This window comes from Acipenser ruthenus, chromosome 5, assembly GCF_902713425.1.
Source record: "Acipenser ruthenus chromosome 5, fAciRut3.2 maternal haplotype, whole genome shotgun sequence".
NCBI classification, from domain to species: domain Eukaryota; kingdom Metazoa; phylum Chordata; class Actinopteri; order Acipenseriformes; family Acipenseridae; genus Acipenser; species Acipenser ruthenus.
In genome coordinates, this window is record NC_081193.1 from 2,531,376 (window position 1) to 2,556,505 (window position 25,130).

General features: G+C 39.1%; 1 protein-coding gene across 3 annotated transcripts in view; it reads left to right on the forward strand.

Annotated features, from left to right (window-relative positions):
- LOC117402736 (ral GTPase-activating protein subunit alpha-2-like) overlaps positions 1–25,130 on the forward strand; it is a 179,479-nt gene that overhangs the window by 62,463 nt on the left and 91,886 nt on the right. For all 3 annotated transcript variants that reach the window (XM_034004162.3, XM_034004163.3, XM_034004164.3), the window contains 4 exons: positions 4,367–4,560; positions 5,462–5,560; positions 8,852–9,007; positions 23,734–23,862. In XM_034004162.3, coding sequence (XP_033860053.3) covers positions 4,367–4,560; positions 5,462–5,560; positions 8,852–9,007; positions 23,734–23,862 — 578 coding nt within the window. The remainder of the gene's footprint in view (positions 1–4,366; positions 4,561–5,461; positions 5,561–8,851; positions 9,008–23,733; positions 23,863–25,130) is intronic.

Consider the following 25,130-nt stretch of genomic DNA (forward strand, 5'->3'; position numbering starts at 1 on the left):
GAGTATAGTTGCTGTCATCAATGTCATCTAAAACACTGCGAATGCCTTAGCGATTTACTGAAATCTCACAAGATTTTAGTAACCAGCATGACTAAACGCAACCCCACTAATGTCCCTCAGAGCTTATTTGGTAGGAGAAGGCAGGACAAGAAAGTAATTGGCAAAAAAAAAAGAAGTATCTGAAAAGAAGCTACTTTAAAATCTGTTAAAGACCTTGGTGTAGCCACCCCGTGTTTCTGTTCCCCTTTAGGTTGTGACTGTGCCCTCCCTTCCCACTCTCCACCTTCCCCTCAACCCCAGCTCCCCTCTGCCTCTCCTGCTTTGCTAGTGCAATCTGACTGCCAGGACTGCCCTCCTCTCCTGGAAGAGAACATGCATCACTCTGTTTTGCACATGCCTGAGGATTTGGGTACTTTCCTATCCCTTGAAACTATTATGTATGCCCCCCTTGTATTCATTGGTTTCACTGAGATGACTTGGGAGAGAGCATGACCAATAAGAACATAAGAACATAAGAACATAAGAAAGTTTACAAACGAGAGGAGGCCATTCAGCCCATCTTGCTTGTTTGGTTGTTAGTAGCTTATTGATCCCAGAATCTCATCAAGCAGCTTCTTGAAGGATCCCAGGGTGTCAGCTTCAACAACATTACTGGGGAGTCGGTTCCAGACCCTCACAATTCTCTGTGTAAAAAAGTGCCTCCTATTTTCTGTTCTGAATGCCCCTTTATCTAATCTCCATTTGTGACCCCTGGTCCTTGTTTCTTTTTTTCAGGTCGAAAAAGTCCCCTGGGTCGACATTGTCAATACCTTTTAGAATTGTGAATGCTTGAATCAGATCACCGCGTAGTCTTCTTTGTTCAAGACTGAATAGATTCAATTCTTTTAGCCTGTCTGCATACGACATGCCTTTTAAACCAGGGATAATTCTGGTCCCTTCTTTGCACTCTTTCTAGAGCAGCAATATCATTTTTGTAATGAGGTGACCAGAACTGAGGAGCACAATATTCTAGGTGAGGTCTTACTAATGCATTGTAAAGTTTTAACATTATTTCCCTTGATTTAAATTCAACACTCCTCACAATATATCCGAGCATCTTGTTGGCCTTTTTTATAGCTTCCCCACATTGTCTAGATGAAGACATTTCTGAGTCAACATAAACTCCTAGGTCTTTTTCATAGTTCCTTTCTTCAATTTCAGTATCTCCCATATGATATTTATAATGCACATTTTTATTGCCTGCATGCAATACTTTACACTTTTCTCTATTAAATGTCATATGCCATGTGTCTGCCCAGTTCTGAATGCTGTCTAGATCATTTTGAATGCTGAATGCTGTCTAGACCTTTGCTGCTGCAACAGTGTTAACCACTCCTATTTTTGTGTCGTCTGCAAATTTAACGAGTTTGCTTAATATACCAGAATCTAAATCATTCATGTAGATTAGGAATAGCAAAGGACCTAATACTGATCCCTGTGGTACACCACTGGTTACCTTGCTCCATTTTGAGGTTTCTCCTCTAATCAGTACTTTATGTTTTCTACATGTTAACCACTCCCTAATCCATGTGCATGCATTTCCTTGAATCCCTACTGAGTTTAGTTTGAGAATTAATCTTTTTTGCGGGACTTTGTCAAAAGCTTTCCAAAAATCTAAATAAACCATGTCGTATGCTTTGCAATTATCCATTTTCAATGTTGCATCCTCAAAAAAGTCAAGTAGGTTAGTTAGACACGATCTCCCTTTCCTAAAACCATGCTGACTGTCTCCCAGGATATTGTTACCATATAGGTAATTTTCCATTTTGGATCTTATTATAGTTTCCATAAGTTTACATATAATAGAAGTCAGGCTTATTGGTCTGTAGTTACCTGGTTGGGTTTTGTCTCCCTTTTTGTGGATCGGTATTACGTTTGCAATTTTCCAGTCTGTCGGTACAACCCCTGTGTCAAGAGACTGTTGCATGATCTTGGTTAGCGGTTTGTAAATAACTTCTTTCATTTCTTTGAGTACTATTGGGAGGATCTCATCCGGCCCGGGGGATTTGTTTATTTTAAGAGCTCCTAGTCCCTTTAACACTTCTGCCTCTGTTATGCTAAAGTTATTTAAAATTGGATTGGAACAGGTCGACATGTGGGGCATGTTGCTCGTGTCCTCCTTTGTAAAAACCTGTGAAAAGTAATCATTTAATATATTTGCTATTTTTTTTTCATCTATGATTTTGCCATTTGTGTCTCTTAGACATTTAACCTCCTCTTTGAATGTTCTCTTGCTGTTATAATATTGGAAAAACATTTTGGAATTGGTTTTAGCCCCCTTAGCAATATTGATTTCTATCTCTCTCTTGGCCTTTCTAACTTCCTTTTTGACTTGTGTTTGCAGTTCCAAGTACTCTTTCTGTGTACTTTGTTTTTGGTCCCTTTTAAACGCTCTGTAAAGTGCCTTTTTTCGCTGAATATTTTTTTTAATTGATCTTTTAAACCATTTTGGCCATTTTGTTTTAGATTTAGATTTGTCTACTTTTGGGATGTAATTGTTTTGTGCCTCTAGTACTACATTTTTTAAAAACAGCCATCCTTTTTCTGTGGATGTTTTCTCTATTTTACTCCAATCTACTTCTGTTAGTCTCTGTTTCATACCTTCATAGTTTGCTTTTCTAAAATTGTAAACCTTAGCTTTAGTCATTAATTTTGGGGTTTTAAAAAATATTTCAAATGATAAAGACAACATGATAAAGACAACATGGCAGTGTCTTCCACAGTAACATACAGCAGCTCATGACTTTTCCATCAACAGCACATTATATTCTCGTTGTTGTCAGATTGTATTGGCAGTTATGTGCCTGATTTAAAATACATGCCTCAATCCCCTGTGTTTTTATTGTATTTGGTGATGCCTGGTGGAAAACACAAGAAGAAATAATAGAGTCAAAGGGAAGTGGTTTTATTGTTTTAAACCAAATTTTAATAATCTTGAATAAAAAAAAAAAAGAAAAAAACTCTCCCAACTCATCTATCTATCAATTGGGGCTTTTAAGAGTTTCATAATATATATTTTTAACTCTTACACTTTATTATTTATACACAGGTCAAAGTTATAATACCCTGCCTGGATGCACCAGATAATTAGTGCAGGACTTGTTACATTGCAATCATTTCTGATCCTTTGACCCCCATTGTCCAATTGAACCAGACACCCATGAAAGCATTCTTTAATTCCTGCAGTTTGCTTAGCACGTGGTCTCCTGTGATGCAGTGGCCTGTCGTGATTTCAATACATCTTCAAAAAAGGATTGTTTGAGCTCAATAGAAACCAGGGCAGCCAGTGATGTCTGGACTGGAGACATGCATGGGATCATCTTGACAGACAACTTAAATGATTTGAGCAGCTCTATATACATACACGTGTATCTTCACTATGATTTGAGCAGCTCTGTTTACATACACGTGTATCTTCACTATGATTTGAGCAGCTCTGTATACAAACACGTGTATCTTCACTATGATTTGAGCAGCTCTATATACATACACGTGAATCTTTACTATGATTTGAGCAGCTCTATATACATACATGTGAATCTTTACTATGATTTGAGCAGCTCTATATACATACACGTGTATCTTCACTATGATTTGAGCAGCTCTGTATACATACACGTGTATCTTCACTATGATTTGAGCAGCTCTGTATACAAACACGTGTATCTTCACTATGATTTGAGCAGCTCTATATACATACACGTGAATCTTCACTATGATTTGAGCAGCTCTATATACATACACATGTATCTTCACTATGATATCTATCCCATGGCATTTGAAGGAAGGTGGTCTCTGTGCTTAAACATTGTGAATCTAAGTATCAGAATAAATAGAAAAGCACTGACCTTTTTTCAGTTAGATTTGATATGAGTATTTTCTGAAATGTGAGTTTTGTAGTAGAGCAATACGCTTTCATAACCAGATATCCTTTTCCCATATTAATAATTTTGCTCCTGCTACTATCTGAAATAACTTTTTGAAATACTGAGTCTCAAACGTAGCTGATTTTCATTCTAGGCACTTTTAATATCAACACACAAAACGTTAATGCTTTATAAAACTTTTTTTTTTGTTGCTGACATCTTTATTTTCACTCGACCAGAACTTAAATATTCAGTTGTTGACAGGTGTATATTTCTTGGTTCTTCTGGTATACTTGAAAACATGCTCATTTAAAACACTACCATTTAAATGTTAAAGCTTTAAGATGTTTACATGGGCACTGGAAAGTTACTCAAGAATACTAAAGGTCATTTAAAAAAAACTCTACCTATTGCGATATATTGGTTTTAACTGGTACATGTGTGTGTGTGTGACTCTGCAGACAGCAGTGAATGTCTAGCCGATGACATCAGTATCATTGCCGGGGGGAGTCTTACTGGCTGGCACCCTGATTCTGCAGCCGTGCTGTGGAGAAGAGTTCTAGGAATACTGGGAGATGTGAACAGCATCCAGTGTCCGAAAATACATGCAAAGGTGTTCCTCTATCTGTACGAACTGTGGCACAAACTAGCAAAGGTAATGTCATCTCCATTGTCATCGAGACATTCGCCTTAGTGACTAACATTGTGGGGCAGAATGATTGTGGATACTCTAATGTAAGCAATAAAATACCACTCCATGGGTGTGTGAGACCAAGCTGAGTGTCTTCAACATCCCCAAGTATATCACAAACACAGCCCCCCCCCACAAGCTGGGGAGTGCTGTGTTACTGCTACTGTAAAAGAAAGATGCTCAAATGAGCTCATGAAGTCCCACTAGTGCAGATATGGTAGGGTTTTTCCATGGGTCTTGGTAAATCAGAGTGCTCGTGTTTGTTCAAGCTGTTTTTATAAAGAATGATTTGTAAACATGGAGGTGTTAACTGACAATATGATTTTCTAAATTAGCAAAATAAGAACATTAACTATTTGGGCTTCTCAAAGTATATAGAAATCAAAACATTAATTGTCTAGCATTCCTACAAGACAGGTGCTTTCAAAAGTGAATATAGCAACTAAATTATCGTACAAAATTAAGATGAAAACTGAGATGAGATTTACATATGAAAATAAACAGCACTGGTACATGCAGCAAGTGGTACTAGTTTTAAGAACAAATTTTGTCATATATGGGGATTAAACTTGATAAAACAGAAACCCTTATAAACAGAAATAATGGAAAATGCCAGCTGTTGAGAACATTTTGGTTAAAGTCCTTAGTCAGGATTTCATAAACAGGAAATGAGTATTCATTTATAAATGCTGACCTGTCAAATACATCCTATTTTTTAAGCCAAGAACCTTGGCATAATCTTTTGTATTACCATTTTTTCCTGCAATATGTAGAATGCAGATTGTAGAAAAGGTGTTTTAAATGAATCTGCTGCACAGTGAGAAACGCAACATGCAGAATTGAATGTGATTTGTTGTGTTTTTAGATCAGAGACAACCTTGGAATCAGTGCTGATAACCAGTCCTCCCCTCCACAGCCCCTCCTCATCCCACCACTGACAATGTTTGCCTCCTGGTTATTTAAGGTAAGATGCACTGTTTTTTTTATTTTATTTTTTTCTTCACCTTTGAACTGTACAGCTCTGGCCAAAAGTTTTGCATCACCCTATAGAATTAACAAATTTTGCTTCATAAAGTCAAATGAAACCTGCAGAATAATGTTACGTTAACATATTGAATTACACACCGCTTCGTAGTTTTACATGTACGTAATGAAAAACTGACAACATTTGAAAAATGTGAGATTTTGAAATCTAACATACTGTACTACTATTATGGCTTCCGATAGACTTCTGCAATATCATTTTGTAGTTTCTTTGATTACATTGATTGGAAATCCTGGCCTGTGATTGGTTAAAACCTCATCATAGGAGGAAAATTAGATTGAGCTATTGCCCTAACATCTTTACACCACTGGTCAATAGTCTCGGTCTGTCATGTGATTGGTTCACATCACTCTCAGTCCCGACCCTTTTCAAAGGAACGCCGTTCTCCCCTGCACGCTCCATGAGAGAAAATGGTTGAGCACCGATTCTGTGAGTTAACAGAAAATGTATTTCAAAACATACTACAAAAGAAAGATGCTCCAAACACTAAAGTGGTGATTAAAACATCACTGTCACTGTTTTCGGAATTTCTGAAATTCAAGCAAATTCAACTCGATGAAAACAAATATGACGGGCAGGATATAAACTGGATTATGCAACAGTGGCAAACCAGACAGACAGAGAAAAACTTTGCTAACTATACAGTATGAACTTCTAAAACATTTTCTGTTATTTATGTATTTACTTATGCTGTATCAGCTATATTAAACAAAATATATAAAGTCATATTTATTATCCAACTTTCCCTCACTTATTTTCTTGACTGATTTCATATATTAAATATGTACTGCAGACTCAGCCATAATGGAAAATTAAATGCCTCTCGGGAAGACTATTGTTACCTCCAGGGCTTCGGGCATTATAGCCCCCTGTCGGTAACAATAGTCTTCCCTCAAGTCAATAATTTTCTACTATAGCCTTCCTTCCTCTCCAGTCCATATTTACTATATATGTATAATTTCTAGAAATTTCTCGAAAGCAAAGAATTTGAGGAAAAATCTTTTGTAGCAAAATTTTTGCTTTTGTGAATGAGGTAGAAAAAGTTACAAGAAATAGATGTCTACAATTATTTATTTAAGCAATTTCTTTTGCAAAACTCAAAAAATGCTAATTCAAAAGTATTCATGCCCTTTGTTGCTATGATAATATTGTCTACAAGGTGCTTGAAATTTCAATATGATAATGCAGAACTCAATTCTAAAAAAAGTCTAGAAAATGCTGGATTGTAGGTGAACATTCTTAGAGAGTATAAAAGGGTTAGGCATAGGATGATTGCTGTCATTACTAATAAATCAACATGGGAAAAAGTAAATAGCTATCTGAAGACCTAAGGCAGAAAATAATTTATTGTCATAAAGCTGGAGAATGATTCAAGAAGATTTCCAAGCATTTGAGTATCCCGATTTCAACTATTGTTTCTATTATCAAGAAGTGCAAGACTCCTGATACTGTCACAACACTCCCTCGGTCTGGTAGAAAGAAGGTTCTTTCACCAAGAACAAGTAGAAGAATTGTGAGGAAGGTTAATAACAATCCAAGATTGACTGCCAAAGATACTCAAAGTGAACTGGCTGCAAGTGGGATTGGGGTTTCCATTTCAACCATAGGTCGAGTATCGCATGGTGAAGGTCTCAATGGTCGCAGGCCAAGGAAAAATCCACTCTTAGATCAACGTTACAAGGATAATCGCTTAAAGTTTGCAAAACGGCATTTCAATTATGGATATGAGTTCTGGTCAAATGTTTTGTAGTGATGAAACATAAATCAAGCTATTTGGTCACGCTGATAGTCGTTACGTTTGGAGAAAGTCTGGTGAGGTGTACAAAGAAAAGAACACCATACCTACTGTCAAGCATGGAGGTGATAATATCACTCAATGGGGCTGTTTTTCCTTTAAGGGCACAGGAAATTTAGTTCCAATACATGGTAAAATGGGTTCCATAGCATAACAAAAGATAATGGCCAATCATCTGAAACCCTCCGCTACAAAACTTGGTTTAAAGCGCAACTGGACGTTCCAACACAACAACGATCCAAAGCACACATCAAAATCTACTTCAGAATGGTTAAAGAAGAATAAAATCAAGGTTCAGGAATGGCCTAGTTAAAGTCCCACTTTAAGTCAGATTGAGAATATTTGGTATGAGTTGAAGAAGGCTGTGCACAAGAGAAGTCCTTGGACTTTGAATGAACTGGAACAATTTTGCGTTGAAGAATGGTCAAAGATCACAAAAGAATCATGCCAAAAGCTTGTTGACAAATATCCTAATCATTAGGTTATTTTTGCTAAAAGGTGCCTCAACACGCTATTAATTTCATTTTACTTCTCAGGGTATTAATACTTCTGAATTAACGTTTTTGGAATTTTGCAAAAAAAGTGCTGAAATAAATAATTGTAGACATCTATGTCCTTTAACTTTTTTTCCTCATCCACAAATGCAAAACTTTTGTTACAAAATATTTTTCTTATAATTCTTTGCTTTCGAGAAATTTCTAGAAATTATACATTTCCATTGGGGTATGTAAACTTTTGACTACTATATATACAGTGCTCACCCTTTATAATGCTATAGTGGGGAGCCATAGTTACAAGACCATGCTATTTGTGTTCCGCCTTATAACGGTACACTGGAAGTGCTTTTTAAACACTGTAGCGTATTTTTATTAGCAAACTGTTTTCAAAATGAACAAAACACAAAAACAAAAACCTAGCCCTTCTTCAAAGCGACACTGGAGTGGATTAAAAACAAGAAAGTGAATGTCCTAGAGTGGCCCAGTCAAAGCCCGGACTTGAATCCGATTGAGAATCTGTGGCAAGACTTGAAGATTGCTGTCCACCAACGATCCCCATCCAACTTGACAGAGCTTGAACAATTTTGCCAAGAAGAATGGGCGAATATTGCACGATCCAGATGTACAAACCTGGTAGAGACTTACCCTAAAAGACTCACAGCTGTAATTGTTGCCAAAGGTGGTTCTACCAAGTACTGACACAGGAGGGTGAATACTTATTTAACCAAGACTTTTCAGTTTTTTTATTTTTCATTAACCGTTGTACCACAATAAAAATTATCTTCAAAGGAAAACAATCCAATTTAAATGCATCAAGATTTCAGGTTGTAACACAACAATCTGAAAACGTACAATGGGGGTGAATACTTGCTATAGGCATTGTATATTAATTACAAAATATATTTCATTTATCTTCAGGCTACTGCATTGCCTCCTGAGTACAAGGAAGGGAAACTCCATGCCTACAGGTTGATTTGTGAGATGATGACCAAGCATCAAGATGTCCTGCCCAACTCTGATTTCCTTGTACATTTCTACGATGCAATGCACAAGGGCTTTATCAGTGACGATCAGGTAACATACTGGATCGAGACAGATAGAAACATGCACCATGGGTTACCTGGGATTGTCTTATTGTGGGGTGCCCTTTCAAGTACGACATGTAACCATTACCACATGGGTATTTATAGCTCATAGACCTCCACATCATTTTCTATCAAGACTGGCCTGAAGGATGAGCCTTGTTCAGTACTTATTACCTCTATCAGCTATATATTTCACATTTATTGTGTTTTTACACAAAATGTGTGTGATATTAAAATAATTGCTGTAATAGTTTTCACTAATTATGCATCATTTGTGCACTACAGCCTGTTGCTTGTTATGTCCCACTAGCGACTTAGTCACTCCTACCCAGGGATCCAGTAGCATAAGTCGGCTCCAGGCTGCATAGCTCCGGCTGGTGTTATTATTTCTCGTTTTTTGTTATGGGACATTTTATTCTCATTTTATTACGAGACATTGTTATACTGTAATATTTTACTACTGTTTATAGAGAAGTTTCTCTTGTGTTTTCTGTTTCTTTTACAGAGACTATGCACATGTCGGTCTGCAAAGTGGTGCTTTACCCACATACAGTGAGAGAAGCTGGGCTCAGTATCACTGGGCAGTTTTGTGTGTGTACTGAGTGTTTTTACCAGTGGCATGTACAGGTGGGCATCCCTGTACGTTGCTACCCACGGTGACTGCAAACCGGTGGACCTGTACCGTACGGTACCGAGGTCACCGACCCGTTACCGTACCGATCCGGTGCTAAAGTCATCGACCCAGTACTGTACCCGTACTATTCCGGTACCGTACCGACCCGGTGCTAAAGTCACCGAACCGACCTAGTACTGTCCCAGTTCTGATGGTACTGTCTGGTTCCTTTAATACTGAAAGGCATCAGAGTGCTCAATTATCTGGACGACTGGCTCCAGCACAGGCAGAGGCTGACACGGAACTTGTCACCGGCTACCTTCATGTGAAGAGCCAGCTCATGCCTTCTCAGACAGCCTCCTATCTAGAAGTGTACTTGTACTCCAGGTCCATGCTGTCCACTCTGTTGGACAACAGAGTGCAGAGAATAGCCGCTTGTTTAGAGCTCTTTCAGCTCAACAGAGCACTCACAGCAGTAATGTTCCAGAGACTCCTGGGCTTGATGGCAGCAACTTCCCAGACCCAGACCCTCTGCAGGCCTAGTTCAACAGCAGGGTTTATCAGCCTGCGTTGAACCGTGGCTGCCTATTGACAGTGTCTCGTCACTGCCTAAAGGCAGCCTGCCCATCGGCGTAGTGCTGGGCAGTGTCACCAGAAGGGAGGTCGTCATCATGGACGCGTGCAGTCTGGCCTGGAGCGCTGTGTGGAATGGCAGGGTGGCGCAAGGTGTGAGGAACCCCCCTTGGCAGGTTCTCCACATCAATGTTTTGGCGCTGCAGGCAGTTTACCTGGCCTTGCAGAATTTTTTGCAGGAAGTTCGAGGGAAACATGTGCTTGTCCATACATACAACACAACAGTGGTGGCTTACATCAACCACCAGGGTGGCCTCAGGTCTCCCAGTCTCCATCACATGACCTGCAAGCTTTTGCTCTGGGCACAAGAGAACCTCCTCTCGCTGCAGGCAGTACATCTGCCCAGGCTGACAAACTGGGCAGCGGACCTCCTCTGAGGTGCTGGGAGTTCCCAGCACCTCAGAGTGGATGCTTTACCCCGAGGTGGCGAGCCTCCATTGGGAGAAAATCTAGAGAGTTTGATCTCTTTGCCTCCCAGGAATCGACTCACTGCCCCTTTGGTTCTCCATAACAGGAGGCGGGGACCCGCTGACGAGAGATGCCTTGGCACACCAGTGGCCGGGGCAACTGTTATATGCCTTCTCACCGCTCACCCTTCTCCCGCTATGTCGAGGAAATCAGGCATGACCGGGCCAAGATGCTCCTAGTAGCCCCTCATTGGTCCAGGAGGCGCTGGTTTTCAACCCTGATGCAGCTCCTGAGTGTACAGCCATGGAGACTGCCCAAGCGCCACAACCTGCTCAGTCAGGCACAGGGGACTTTATGGCAACCCAACCCATCGAGCCTGCAGCTCTGGGTCTGACCCCTGAACAGCTGCATTTGAGCCGTCTGGTTCTGTCCAATAGTGTTATTGACAACCTACAAAATGCCAGAGCAGCGTCCACGCGTTCGGCCGCCTATGAAGGACATTGTTCCTCGCTGCAGGTTAAACGTGGTGCTTACTGCACTCATGAAGCCTCAATCTGAGCCCATGCATTCAGCTGAGCTGAAATTTTTGTTGGTCAAAGCGGCTTTCTTGCTTGCAATCACCTCTGCAAAGCGGATGAGTGAGATGCAGGCATTCTGTATTGCAGCTTTTTTGCCGAGGACGATCTCTGGCATTTCATGCCAAACTGTGGCTTGGAGGCTTTCCATCCACCTCCTTTCCAGTCTAACAGGGAGTGACAGCTCCATACTCTCTGCCTAGTGCTGGCCCTGGCGTACTATGTTGACAGGACGAAAAGTTGGAGGCAGTCCGTACAATTTTTTGTCTGCTATGGGGCTACGTCCCATAGTCAAGCCCTGTCTAAGCAGCGGCTGTCCAGATGGATAGCAGAGACAGTCAGGACTGCCTATGAGCTGGCCAACTTGCCCCCTCCAGAAAAGCTCACTGCCCATTCCACCTGGGGCAAGTCAACTTCGTGGGATTTATTCCAGGGTGCATCTGTCAAAGACATATGGAATGCAGCGGTGTGGACTACTCCCCATACCATTACTAGGTTCTACAGACTGAATGTGGTGGATCCTTAAAACCCTAGCTTTGGAACTAGCGTGTTAAGGGCGGCTTTCCAGTCGACCCTTACAACACAGGCACAGAGGTGAGTTTCTCCCTCATTTTAGCCCTAGCTACTTGTTACTGGGGTTCAGTGTGATAACGCACAAGGTAGCCTCTCGGCTGAGCCTTGTAGCATTCCAGTCATTCTGCAATCTTGCCCTTGCGACGGCTTTGGTACTCACACCCATACGGTAATGGTTACATTTCTATTTCAGGGAACCAGGGTTATTATAATAACCTAATGTTTTACTGTTTGTCATTCCAATGGATAGTGAAAAGAAGATATCAAAAGTGTGCGTGTAACAGTGTCTTCAGGTCTGAAATGTCAGAATGTCTTTAACATACAAAGCGGTAATGAAGAAAAGAAACATTACACTGTCTGTTTAAGAAAAATGCTTGCAGGTTATAGTGTGCATTCATTCTTCAAACATCTGAAGATACTTTTCAAATTGTTATGAATCTGTTTAATAAAACAGCCACAACAGTCCAAGACAAGGCTTGTGTACTGACTGAGGCGATGTCTCTAAATAATAGTGGGTGTGGTGATTTATGACGTAGCTTACCTCACCATGAATGTGGATATTGCTTAATTCATTGTTTTTCATTGTCAATATTATATAGTCTCCAGCAAATTGGCTTTCACCCACGGTTGTGGGTAAAAATAAAATAAATAAATAAATAAGCAAGCCACATCTGTGCTGCTCTCCATTGTGTCCTATAGCGAGGGAGGAAACAAATTGTCATTAGGTAAATTGGTCCATTGGTCTTCGAGATGCAGAAATGAACACAATGTGCAGTATGTTCTTTCAGAAGAATGCGCAGTCATTGTAATGGATCTGCTCATTACTGCTTGTGTCCTGATGATTTCATTATAGCTTGAATTTGGGATTATTGGTACATGTCAGGCATTGTCTTCCAGGTAGGTATGCATGGCTTTGATATTTGCCAATACTTTAGAATCAGCAATTCAGATCTGCAAAGTGAGAGGACTTGTGCATTATTTTGAATTCTATTTGTGCCTCCCAGAAAATATCAAAATGGTTCCAATGCTAACTTTTAATTTAACAATCTTTAGAAAAAAAGAAACAAAAACATTTATTTTGACCTCTACCGGATATATGACATGGCTACAACCGTAGCAAACAAAATCTTAAAATAATATCTTTACTAACTAATTAGTAATGGCCTATGTCTTTGGAATGAAAGCTCTGATAATTATATGCAGCTAATATTACATTAACAAAAAAAAAAAGAAATACTGTTGTATTAATTGTCGAACCAGCGTAGTTTGAAGGTGTAGATGAACACAATTCACAATGTGAGTTTTGCAGATTTCTTCCGCCTCAATTCTGCCTTGAGAAAAAAAGTTATCTGTACTATCTTAGTACCAATTGCAACGAATAAGCACAGGGAACAAAGTTTGAGATCAGCTGATCCCCAGCTTCAGCACTGACCTCAGAGTTAACTGATCATTTCTATTGTGTGTGTGGGACATGGCAGTGAGTGAGGCGGGAGCAGCAGAGTAAGAGGAGTGCTGCCTTCTTGTACTGCACATTCCAGCCAGGATTTTAAAGGTTCAGCAGTTATAATGGACAGAAGTTAAATTAATGTTGGTGTACTTTATTTGATTTACACATTCAGAATTATGTTTATAGTAACAAAATAACCGCTTTGTTTAATTTGTTGAAAATACACATTCACAGGAGTAACAAGCTAGTTCAGCTCATAATCTAAAGAATCCCTTGACTAACTTAGTACCTTGTTTTACAATCCTCTAGGGATCAGATGACTGATACACTGTGTTCATTGCAATTGATAACTCTAAAACCTGCAGTCCAGCTGGAGATGTTCAATCCATTGAAATTGAAACTGTCCTGCAGTTAATCATTACTACGGTCACCTGCACTAACTACAGGATCAGCCCCAGCTAGTTCATAGCAATTGAAACTATCCTGCAGTCTCTCATTAGTACTGTCCCCTGTACTAACTGCATGATCATCCCCAGCTAGTTCACTGCAATTGAAACTATCCTGCAGTCTCTCATTAGTATTGTCACCTGTACTAACCACAGGATCAGCCCCAGCTAGTTTATAGCAATTGACCAATTGTGCTTACTTTTTACCTGCTACACTTCCTATATGCACTAGATGGAGCTGTGCTAAAGAGAAAAACAGGTTTGTCTATTTGCTTGAGGGGGTATATCTCTTAATAATAAGGGGGTATATCTTTTAATATACCCCCGGTGGGTTATCTTGTAACAATTGTAAGTCGCCCTGGATAAGGGCGTCTACTAAGAAATAAAAAATAATAAAAAATAAATTATATATATATATATATATATATATATATATATATATATATATACTTTTCATTTGATGTGGCAAATTAAACAATATGATTCTCAAACTTCTCAGCACGTTTTTCCTAGATGATGCATATTATTTGGACTGCTGTAACAACTAATACATTCTTCCCATCTGTCTTGTATATCTAAAAAGAGACATCGGCAGAGTTGAGTGGATGTGGTTTGCGTCCTGTGCTAAATGAGAAGATGCTGGTGGGAGGGTGTTATAATCTATAGCTTTGTTATTACAAATACAATATGGGGACTTCAATTGTTCAGCTGCCAGAGTCAGATAGGGCTGTGCACTGGGGCATGTTCAAACCGGATGGAAAACAGTCTTCATGCTGAACAATAGAAAACCAGCTTGGCTGCTTTGCATTAAAGAGTGCCCTTTTTCCAGTCCTGCAGTAGTGTGCTGGTTTGTGTTCCAAACAGGAACATTAGTATTTGATCAAATTACTAATTTATTACCAATTGATATTGTTAAGATTATTTTTGTCCCAAATTATATATATATGTGTATATGTAAAATGGTGTTTATATCTACAGAAAACCGTTTTCTGGACAAAGCTTTTTCATTTTCACAAATAAGACAAATAACCAGGGTTTTGATTTTTTTTTTTCATTGGATTACATACTGTATTCTGTTAATGATATTGACTTGCTGCTATCCTGGTGAATTATCCAAAAACAAAAGAAAAAATAACTGTAAATAAATACAGATGAATTTGTTGTGGTGGGTCAGTTCGTGTGACTTGCTATAGATCAGCAGATTAGGGCCCAGCAGTGTTAAATATTTCTACAGAGTCTGATTCCCTATACAAAACCAGGTTTCTGGAAGGAGACAACCCATTCTGCTTGGTGGTGTGTGCAGTTGTCCACTGTATAACCCTATCCAATGTAATGGAAGTTTTATGTCTTCCAGGGAGTAAGTGTGTTGATGTATATTATATGTGGAATCTTGAAATGCAATGCTTGGCCCACACATTTGTAGTAGTGTGCCCATGCAGTTCGAAACATATTCATGTTCAGTTAAGTATTCCTATTACTGATTACAAAAGACGTAAAATACAATTATTGCTAATATCTCCTCTCCACCTTCAGTATGTTTACAGTATGTGATGAAATGTATTACACTTTATTATACACAGCACCTGGCTAGCACAAAGCAAGCTTTTTTTAAATGATTACATTGGGTGGTGATGTATACAACTACTACAAACTTTCTACATGGAAATACACTTGAGCTTGTACTGATTACACATGTAATAAAATAGCCATTTATAACCAATGCTATACATTCCAGGTTTACAAATGGATTTAGCAAAATGATTTAGCTTCTCGAATCCAGCAGGACTGGAGACAATAGTGTCAAAGTACAGCCTGTGTCTGCAGGAATTGTGTGTCTCAAAGCATTGATCAAACGAGTGCAAAACCTGGAAATGCAGTCTTGTCCCTCCAAGGGTTGGACGATTTTCAATTATCTGCTAAATAATAAACATGATTACAACTGCTGGAAAACAAGATTATTGTCATTTTAATACAATTATCAATAAGAAATGTTCAGTACAATAAATAATCAATTCATTACCAACAATATCGCAATAATCTATCCCAGCCCTTGTCCCTGTGATAAACTGCCCAGTGCTTTAGAACCTGATGTCAGTGCATTTCCTTCCCCAGTGGCATTCTTTGAATCCTGTATGCTTGTGTTGTTACAGTGGCACAGGCAGGAATATGATTGGAGGTGGGTGAATGTGACAGATAAGGCCTTACAGATTATTATTATTATTATTATTATTATTATTATTATTATTATTTGTTTATTTAGCAGATGCCTTTATCCAAGGTAACTTATAGAGACTAGGGTGTGTGAACTATGCATCAGCTGCAGAGTCACTTACAGTTACGTCTCACCTGAAAGACGGAGCACAAGGAGGTTAAGTGACTTGCTCAGGGTCACACAATGAGTCAGTGGCTGAATCTGGAAGTTCCTTGAAGGGACGAAATGCTAGAAAAATCTACTCGCCCTCTCCCCGTCGCGCAAAACACACACAAAAAAGTAGAATATAATTTGTAGGATTTTGGTTTTATTTAACAGTGAACACAATCAATCAATTAGTGATTAACGGTGGATCTAGCCTTATAGCTTCACGGGTTCACTAAATTCTTCAAGATACACAAAAGGTTCCCTGTCACCCCACCTCACCTCAACAAATTTATAACATACTTAAGCTTCGAGTCCAGGCTATTCCATTGCCAACCGTGGGAGTTCCCAGGGGGCGGCGCACAATTGGCCGAGAGCCGCCTGCAGGGGGGAGTGTTTAGGTCGGCCAGGGTGTCCTCGGCTCACCGTGCACCAGCGACCCCTGTAGTCTGGCCGGGTGCCTGCAGGCTTGCCTGTAAGCTCCTCCTACACTGTAACTCCGAGGTGGCTGCATGGTGAGTCTGCAGTGTGAAAAGAAGCAGTCGGCTTCAGAGGACAGTTTCTCTGCATTCTTTTACTGTTCTTCTACCAAAATGCAGACAATATTTAAAGTAGGCTACATCAAATTCTGCAAAGACAAAATATGTTTTTTCTTTTGTTTTTTTCAATTATCTACGTTTTTTTGTTTTTTTTTTTAAACCGTGTACAACATTTTACAGCTATTTTTCCTCATCTAGCATCTTGTCCTATGATGGCTAAACGGAACACTGCAGCAGCAGGGTGATCCTGGTGTCAAACCCGGATGTCTTTTCTCTATTTTATTTTTTGGGGAGGGCAATATTCTTTCTCTGCACTACTCTCACTGAAAAATAAATACATTGACATAAGTCTGTATTTTATTTTAAAATAATAATAAAATATTGTACAGATTTACTTTTTTTTGCCAGGGAAAGTTTGTCTAAAATGCGTTTTTTTTTAAAAAAAAAACATCCCAAAAAGTTAACGCTTGACCACAAAGTAGACTCACAATTTACACAAATTGTTGGATGCATCATGTTTATCTCCCCAAAAAAAGAAAATATACGGTATTGTTTATGAAAGTGTGGATTACATATTGGTGAATCAAATTAAAACCCAGTTTGAAGTCTCCTGTTGCCGGTTTGTATTAAAGCCTTGAGTGTGTGAAAGTGCGCTTCTTTTAGTGCTAGGACACACATTAGGCCTCTACATTCGCGTTAAATAAGCCAAATCAGAAGTAGGCATATTGTGTACAAGTTTTCTCAATTTAAAAATTAAGGCAATATGTGTGAGAGTGCGCTTCTTTTAGTGCTAGGACGGTAGATTAGTGCGTTGCTAGGATACACACTTTAGGCCTCCACGTTTGCGCTGGACAAGGCAAATCATCAGAAGTAGGTCTATTGTATTCACGTTTTCTTGATTTAAAAATTAAGGCAATACTTTTTTTTTGTTTAAAATCTTTTAAATCAACTGATTTACCTTTGTTTCAAAGCATGTTCTGTTAGGATTATATGGCAATATTATATGAAAAGAAGCTGAATTTAGTATGATAGTTAAATTAGTCAGGATTTGTGAGATTAATTAAAATGTTTTGCTTTACTTTTGGACATAAAATGTTAACAGTAATGAACAACCATAGTTCAAATAGAAATTATTTCTGTTAAAGTATAGTATTTATTACAATGTTAAAGGGATATCTGATGTTAAGAACTGAAGTCCTTTGTATTTCATTTTTTTATAATCGGAAGAGTTCTAATTTGAATGTACATTGTGCCTTTTTATTTAACTGTTATGCAATAAGTGTTTTTAGTTATTGGATCTTCTGTTAAAAAAAACCTAATGTTTGTTCTTTACTTTGAAAAATAAAACCTCAGTGCATCGATTATCGTTGATAAATGTCTATACGATAACACCGTGTAACAATTTTTTTTTTTTTTTGTTCCTGGGTAGTAAGTGTTATTTCCTAATTGCTTATGCCTCAAAAGTATAGAAAATGGCTATTATTCCCCACAAACTTTGCTTTTGTGACCAGGACAGTGATATTTTGAAATTTACCTATTTTCCAGAACATTCCAGATAGATTCAGTGCTGAGTAAACTTGGAGTAACTTCTAGAACTTTCCAGTAATATAAATAGTGGTATAAATACAGGGGCCTTAAGCCCACCAGTTCAGTTTAGTTCCAGCTGCCTAAGTGGATACATATCTGCATTTTTCTGAGATGGCAGCAAGAGGCTGCAAGCATCCGGCAGACGCATTTTGCTATGTCTGCGGCCAATTTATCAAGACAAGAGCGAAAAAGTACTCAGTGGAAGCATCTGCTAAGATGTGTGAGGCCTACAAGGCATATTTCGGCATGCCTGTCGGGGATCAAGACAAACCCTGGGCACCTCATTTCACCTGCGAGCACTGCAAAAAAACTCTGGAAGGTAAGATGGACAATTGTTGCTCGGAATTTTATGTTATAAAATTTGTTAAAATTTTTAAAATTGTAAAAGTTTTTAATTTTAAAATGTTTTACAATTTTCAATGTTATTGAAAAAATATATCATATATGAAAAATGTTGCGAGAATCTCTTACACATTAGTCATGGGTGAAATAAATGTATTTTTGTAGGATGGTACAGAGGGGAAAAGACAGCCATGAAGTTCGCTATCCCAAGAATTTGGCGGGAACCCACTGACCACTCAAGCAACTGCTACTTCTGCATGGTGGACCCTTCCAAACGTCGGACTGGCAAGAATGCACCTGCTATCATGTATCCGGACCTTCCTTCATCCATCGCCCCGGTGCCACTGCCATGAGCTCCCCGTACCCACTCCTCCGGGGTGAGAGCAGCCGTCTTTAGAAGAGAGCAGCAAGTCAGAGAGCGAGGAAGACGTTGTAGATCCAGATGACAATTTCAGAGGTGGAGCTGAGGAGAGAAACCCATACTACCCCAACCAAAAAGACCTCAACGACTTGATTAGAGATCTTGGTCTCACCAAGTCCAGTGCCGAGCTTTTGATGTCTAGGCTCAAGCAGTGGAACTTGTTGGATGAAAGTGTGCAAGTCGCAGATCAGAGGAAGCGTCACCAACCTTTTTCCAGCTTCTTCACCCGTCAAGATGGGCTCTGCTTCTGCCACAATGTGACCAGTCTGTTCGAGGCAATCGGAATCGGCTGTAACCAGAATGAGTGGCGCCTCTTCATTGACAGCTCATCCAGGAGCCTCAAAGCCGTGCTGCTCCATAATGGTAACAAGTACCCGTCTCTTCCCCTGCCTCACTCGGTGCACCTCAAAGAGGATTACAACAGCATCAAGACCTTGCTGGACGCCTTGAAGTATGATGAGTACGGCTGGGAGGTCATAGGAGACTTCAGAATGGTGGCATTCCTGATGGGTCTCCAAGGCGGTTTTACCAAGTTTCCCTGCTATCTTTGCCTTTGGGACAGTAGGGACACCAAGGTGCACTACCACAGGCGGGACTGGCCACAGCGGACCAAGTTCTCTGTGGGGAGGAACAACGTCAAGTGGGAGCCACTGGTGGACCCCCGGAAGGTGCTGATGCCACCACTGCACATCAAATTGGGCCTTATGAAACAATTTGTCAGAGCTCTAGATAAGGAGTCGGCAGCCTTCAAGTACCTTCAAGACTTCTTTCCTAAGCTGTCTGAGGCAAAGGTCAAAGCCGGTGTCTTCGTCAGACCACAGATAAAGAAGATCCTGGAGTGCAATGGATTCCCCAAGAAGCTCACTAGTAAGGAGAAAGCGGCTTGGAACAGCTTTGTTGCAGTGGTTCGGGGCTTCCTGGGCAATCACAAGGTCTAAAACTATGTGGAGCTGGTTGAGACTCTGGTGAAGAACTACGGCACAATGGGCTGTAGGATGTCCCTCAAAGTCCATATCCTTGATGCTCATCTTGATAAATTCAAGGAGAACATGGGAGCGTACTCGGAGGAGCAAGGCGAGCGCTTCCACCAGGATATACTGGACTTTGAACGCCGCTACCAAGGACAGTATAACGAGAACATGATGGGAGACTACATTTGGGGGCTGATTCGTGAAAGTGATTTACAGTATAATCGTAAATCTCGAAAAACTACTCACTTCTAAATCTTTTGTAGTCATTTTTGTATTACTTTAGTATAAATACATGTTAATTTGGATTCATATGTTGTTTTTTTCTGACTGTATGTGAACGAAAAGACACAAATTTGCCCGTTTTCTCATTGGAAATAGGTAAATTTCAAAATATCACTGTCCTGTTCACAAAAGCAAAGTTTGTGGGGAATAATAGCCATTTTCTATACTTTTGAGGCATAAGCAATTAGGAAATAACACTTACTACCCAGGAACAAAAATTGTGTTACATTGTGAATCGAATAGGAAATTAGGGTGCCGATTGCACCTCTAGTGTGGGTGTTGTAGAAAAGGAGGTGAGTGTAAGACATTGCAATACAACTCCCCATGAGTAATAAGCAAACATATAATGTGCAATGTGAGTACATCAGGAGCTTGATGATACAGACTAAATACTGGAGAGAATGCCTTCCAATCGAAATCTGCCTGTTTTGCTCGGGAACACAGATTAAGTTTCTGTTCGTTGTGTCTTATGTTTCCTAGCCCCAGATTTGTGCACTTTTGTTAGGCATGTTAATCAGTCACCCAGCAGAACAGTCATGCATTTTTTGCTGATATATATATATATATATATATATATATATATATTTTTTTTTTTTTTTTAACAGGCGAGGTAGTCCATTTTTGCTCACCAAATTATGTTTCTGTAATTATGCATCCAGAATTGCTGCTTCCTCTAAAATGCTCATTTTGTGCAATCATTCTAAGGTACAGAGTCACTAATTACTAGAGATTGCTCTACACATTACATGTTCCAAAGGTCAATTATAAAAGAATGAAGAAAAATATCAATCTAACCAAATGCGTAAACCAATTTTCTATTACTGCTGCAACATGTTTTCTGTATTACTTTAGTTTTTTCCATTCACTGTTTACAAAGCATTCAATTGAAGTGATTCATTTACCAGGTAGTGAGCAGCTGAATGTGGCTGGTGTTTACAGAACTGTGCTTTAAAGAGAACGAAAAAACATGCCTCTATTTGAACTACCTGATTTTTACAATCGAATTGATAGAGGACAGATGTTTCCATTCTGTACCCTTTCTCATAAACTTGTGGCTTAGAGATAAGCATTAAACACATAGCAGCTCTGTCAGTAACCTTTAGTTTCACATGCAGGTTAAACAGCACCTTCAAGACAAGACAAAACAATACTAACCAATCAGATTGACGCGGATATTCAGTATCTCTGGGGTTTAATCATGTGTCATACAAAAACGCTGATGCAAAGTAAGAAGTGAAGAAACAATTAAGCTTCACTCTTCTCATATTCTCAATCTGTTTTATTGAGATTGCAGCACTTCCTGAAGTTTATTGATAAATGCATTATTGTGATGCTTTTAAATTATTATTTGCCTGAGAAAAACCACATGCTGCAACAATGGGAAAATGGATAATGTGTCAATGATGTACTGCAACATATTTTGAAGTTTAGCTTGATAAAAGTTAAGTAAATTATGATTGTTGAATAAAATAACATTGTTTGTATTTTATAGCAGTGTTGGCCTTAGCTTCCTTCATAGGAATATACATAACAAAAGGAATTGTCTTATACATTACCTATTTCCAATAAAAATATTTCATTTTTATTCCTGTTGAAATTGATCATAGTTTATTGTAAAGATGTAATTCTAAATGGTTATGTTAGACTCCTGTATTTTTAGCACTTTTGCATTCGGGGGAAATATTTGATTATTTATATTGCTTAGCTACGATTTTGTGTTGTCCCAAATATTGCATCTAAACACAGTATTAAGTCAGTTTCTCAATGTTTCTGGGAATCGTACTGTAGGTACTAAATAACTGAAATTGAAATATGATGTTAGATCTCCTCCTTAATCTGATTTCCCTCTCATAGTAAAGTGATCTTGATACAAGGAAGCATTGCTGTATAATACTGTGGAATTAATACGAACATATGGGTTAAGCACTCTCATACTGGGCCGCGGGTACTTATTTAACTGAAGTTGTTCACTCATCTATATTCAGTGCGACTGTAGACATGTCGGCACTGCAAATCCCACAGTGTCCTTCGCAGGCAGACGTTTCTCACAGAATGTTTCATTCAGCACGTAAATATGACAGATGGGTCTTTAATAGGAAAGCAGAGTTAACAACATGGCTGTTTACAATATTAATCTTCAAAATATGCTTCACCTTGAAAGCCAGGTTTGCAGAAATCCCTCTTTATTGCAGCATATGTCAACAGAAATGAATTCCCATCTGCTGCTGCTATATAGCTTGGTGCTGGGCAGAATACCTGGGCTGTGTGTGTAATTACAGGTGTGTCGTGAGGAAAGCAGCACGTTAATCACTCTTTTAATTATAGGAAGGTGGATCTTTTGTTCAGCCCCCACAGCCAGGATTTACTCTGCAGCATGTTACAAGCAGAACCCATCTGCTTCTTTTCCCAGAGTTGTTTGCTTTGTTTGGTATTGCCTACACAGCATGCGGAAAGATTAAAACCCCCACTTTAGATATTAACCTGGAGGGAGAATGGGGGCTCTACCTAGGCTGTAGTACAAAAGAACTGTCACATTCAAATTCAATCGTTTGTTAACACATTACTGCATATCAGTGGGTTTATGCAGGTTGGGTTTAACACAAGCCTATTGGATTGTGATACACATAAGAGGGAAGCAATTACTTTAGAGGAACATGGGTTATGATATTGTACATTTATACAACTAACAATTGAAAAAGGACAACACAAACAAAGTCATGTAACAAAAAAAAACAGTGACTGCTTATCTGGCTTACAGTAGATTGTGTGGAAGGTTGTCTTTACATCACTGAACCCTCAAACCCAGCAAACATTCTTGAGTAAAGACAGAAAAACTTTGGTATGCAGCTGTATACTGTAAGCCATTGTCCACTGTACAACCTCTACTAATGCCCACATATCGATTTTACTTTACCATTACTTCACCATTCTGTCAAAGTTGCCATACCCAGGGGATACTTTGTTTTTGTTCATAAATGAACCCGTCTATATTACTCATGCTGTTATTACTTATTGTTATTATGTAATATACATTCTCCTATACCAGTACGCACCTGGACCCATTCAATAAATACATATATTTCTTTCTAACACATAATTGTGTTGTGATCACCAGTACTTGGGTTAATGGTCTATTTCTCTTAAATGTTTTGTAATCTTTAACTTTAACAGTCCTGGGCAGCAGTGTGGAGTAGTGGTTAGGGCTCTGGACTCTTGACCGGAGGGTTGTGGGTTCAATCCCCAGTGGGGGACACTGCTGTTGTACCCTTGAGCAAGGTACTTTACCTAGATTGCTCCAATAATAACCCAACTGTATAAATGGGTAATTGTATGTAAAAATAATGTGTTATCTGTAAAATGTGAAATAATGTATAATGTGATATGTTGTAACAATTGTAAGTCGCCCTGGATAAGGGCGTCTGCTAAGAAATTAATAATAATAATAATAATAACAGTCTTTAAATACAGTAATGGGAGTGATGTTATTTTAAAGTTTGTTTTATTTCTTTTTTTTTACTCTAGGATGTTTTGAACACAGTCATCCGGTATTGTTCTCCGCGGTTCCTTTTTCTTGGTTTGCCTGGGTTCACAATGCTGGTTGGCGACTTCATTTCAGCTGCTGCACGGATCCTTGGCTCTGATGCATTGGAAGTGAGTATGACAATGTGTAATATGAGAGGACGAGCCGTGGCAGCAAACAAGACTCCCATCTCTCCACTGGAACAGGTGTGCTCTCATTAGTGCAGCGTGAACTGGGGCTCCTGGGACAGGCACCATGGCAGCCGATGTGTGAAATTGCAGGATAAAGTGACTCGCTAGCATTGCAAAGGTGTTTCATCAAAGGGCCAGACTGTGAGAACTCACCTCCACACCAGCGTCACTGCATCTTGACACACAGAATGCACGGCTCGGGTTTCAGAATCTTGTTACCAGTGTGTGCAGTAAAAAGAGAGGTGTGATTTCCAGGTGTTTCTGACCTGCTGTAGGTTAACATTTTAAATTGGAATCTACTTCCAGCCGGAGCACTTAAAACAAAACACAGAAACGTAACAAAATCTACAAAAATGGTAGAGTGAGTGGGGGGGAATGTTGATCCAGAATTTAATATGTAATCTTTGGGCTTGATGGTGCACATTCTGAATTGTGAACCATCAATGCCCAAGATTTCAAGCTAAAATAAATAAATAAATAAAAGAATCAACAAATGCTTCATTTATTTCATGACAATGTATCTGTATTCTGTAACAGATGCAAGCATCATTGGGGCAGTTTACAAGCAAAAAACTGAAACGCGTGATAACAGATCTCTCGCGCTTTTTTGGTCATGACAGTTCTGCTTCCACGTTTACATGAGAGTTTATTTTAGAGAGAGAATTTGGTCGTCCAAATGCAAACGACCTCATTAATAATAAAATAATGGGAGGATTTATTTAAATATCACCAAACGCGCTGAAAAGAGATGCTGCGCGATAAAGGATATCGTTCAAATAATGCACAGGGGTTTACATGAGGCTTTACGCGCTAGGCAGAGATGAAGAGAAGGTTACTCTCCATCTGTCTAGAATGCAAAGGGCTTGCAGTTAAAACGGTTCATGCTGCCAAGAAGAAAGTAATAATAGTTATTACTATTATTGTTTAGAATTAGTTGTTCTAGAAATGGTAGAAGTAGCATGTGTACAAAAACCGACAGCACTCACCAATTCCCATTACTGCTTTTCTTATGCTTCTAAGGCTACTGATGTCCTTTCACACACCCATATATATTAGTCTTAGCCAACTGCGTAACTGTTAATGTGCTAAACAAAAGGATTATGCGTTCAATAATCACAAATATGCGTTAATGTGGAACAAATATATTAAAAACAACTCGTGATGTGTTGGTTTCAAACACAGGTACTTTGAAATATTAAAATTAATTA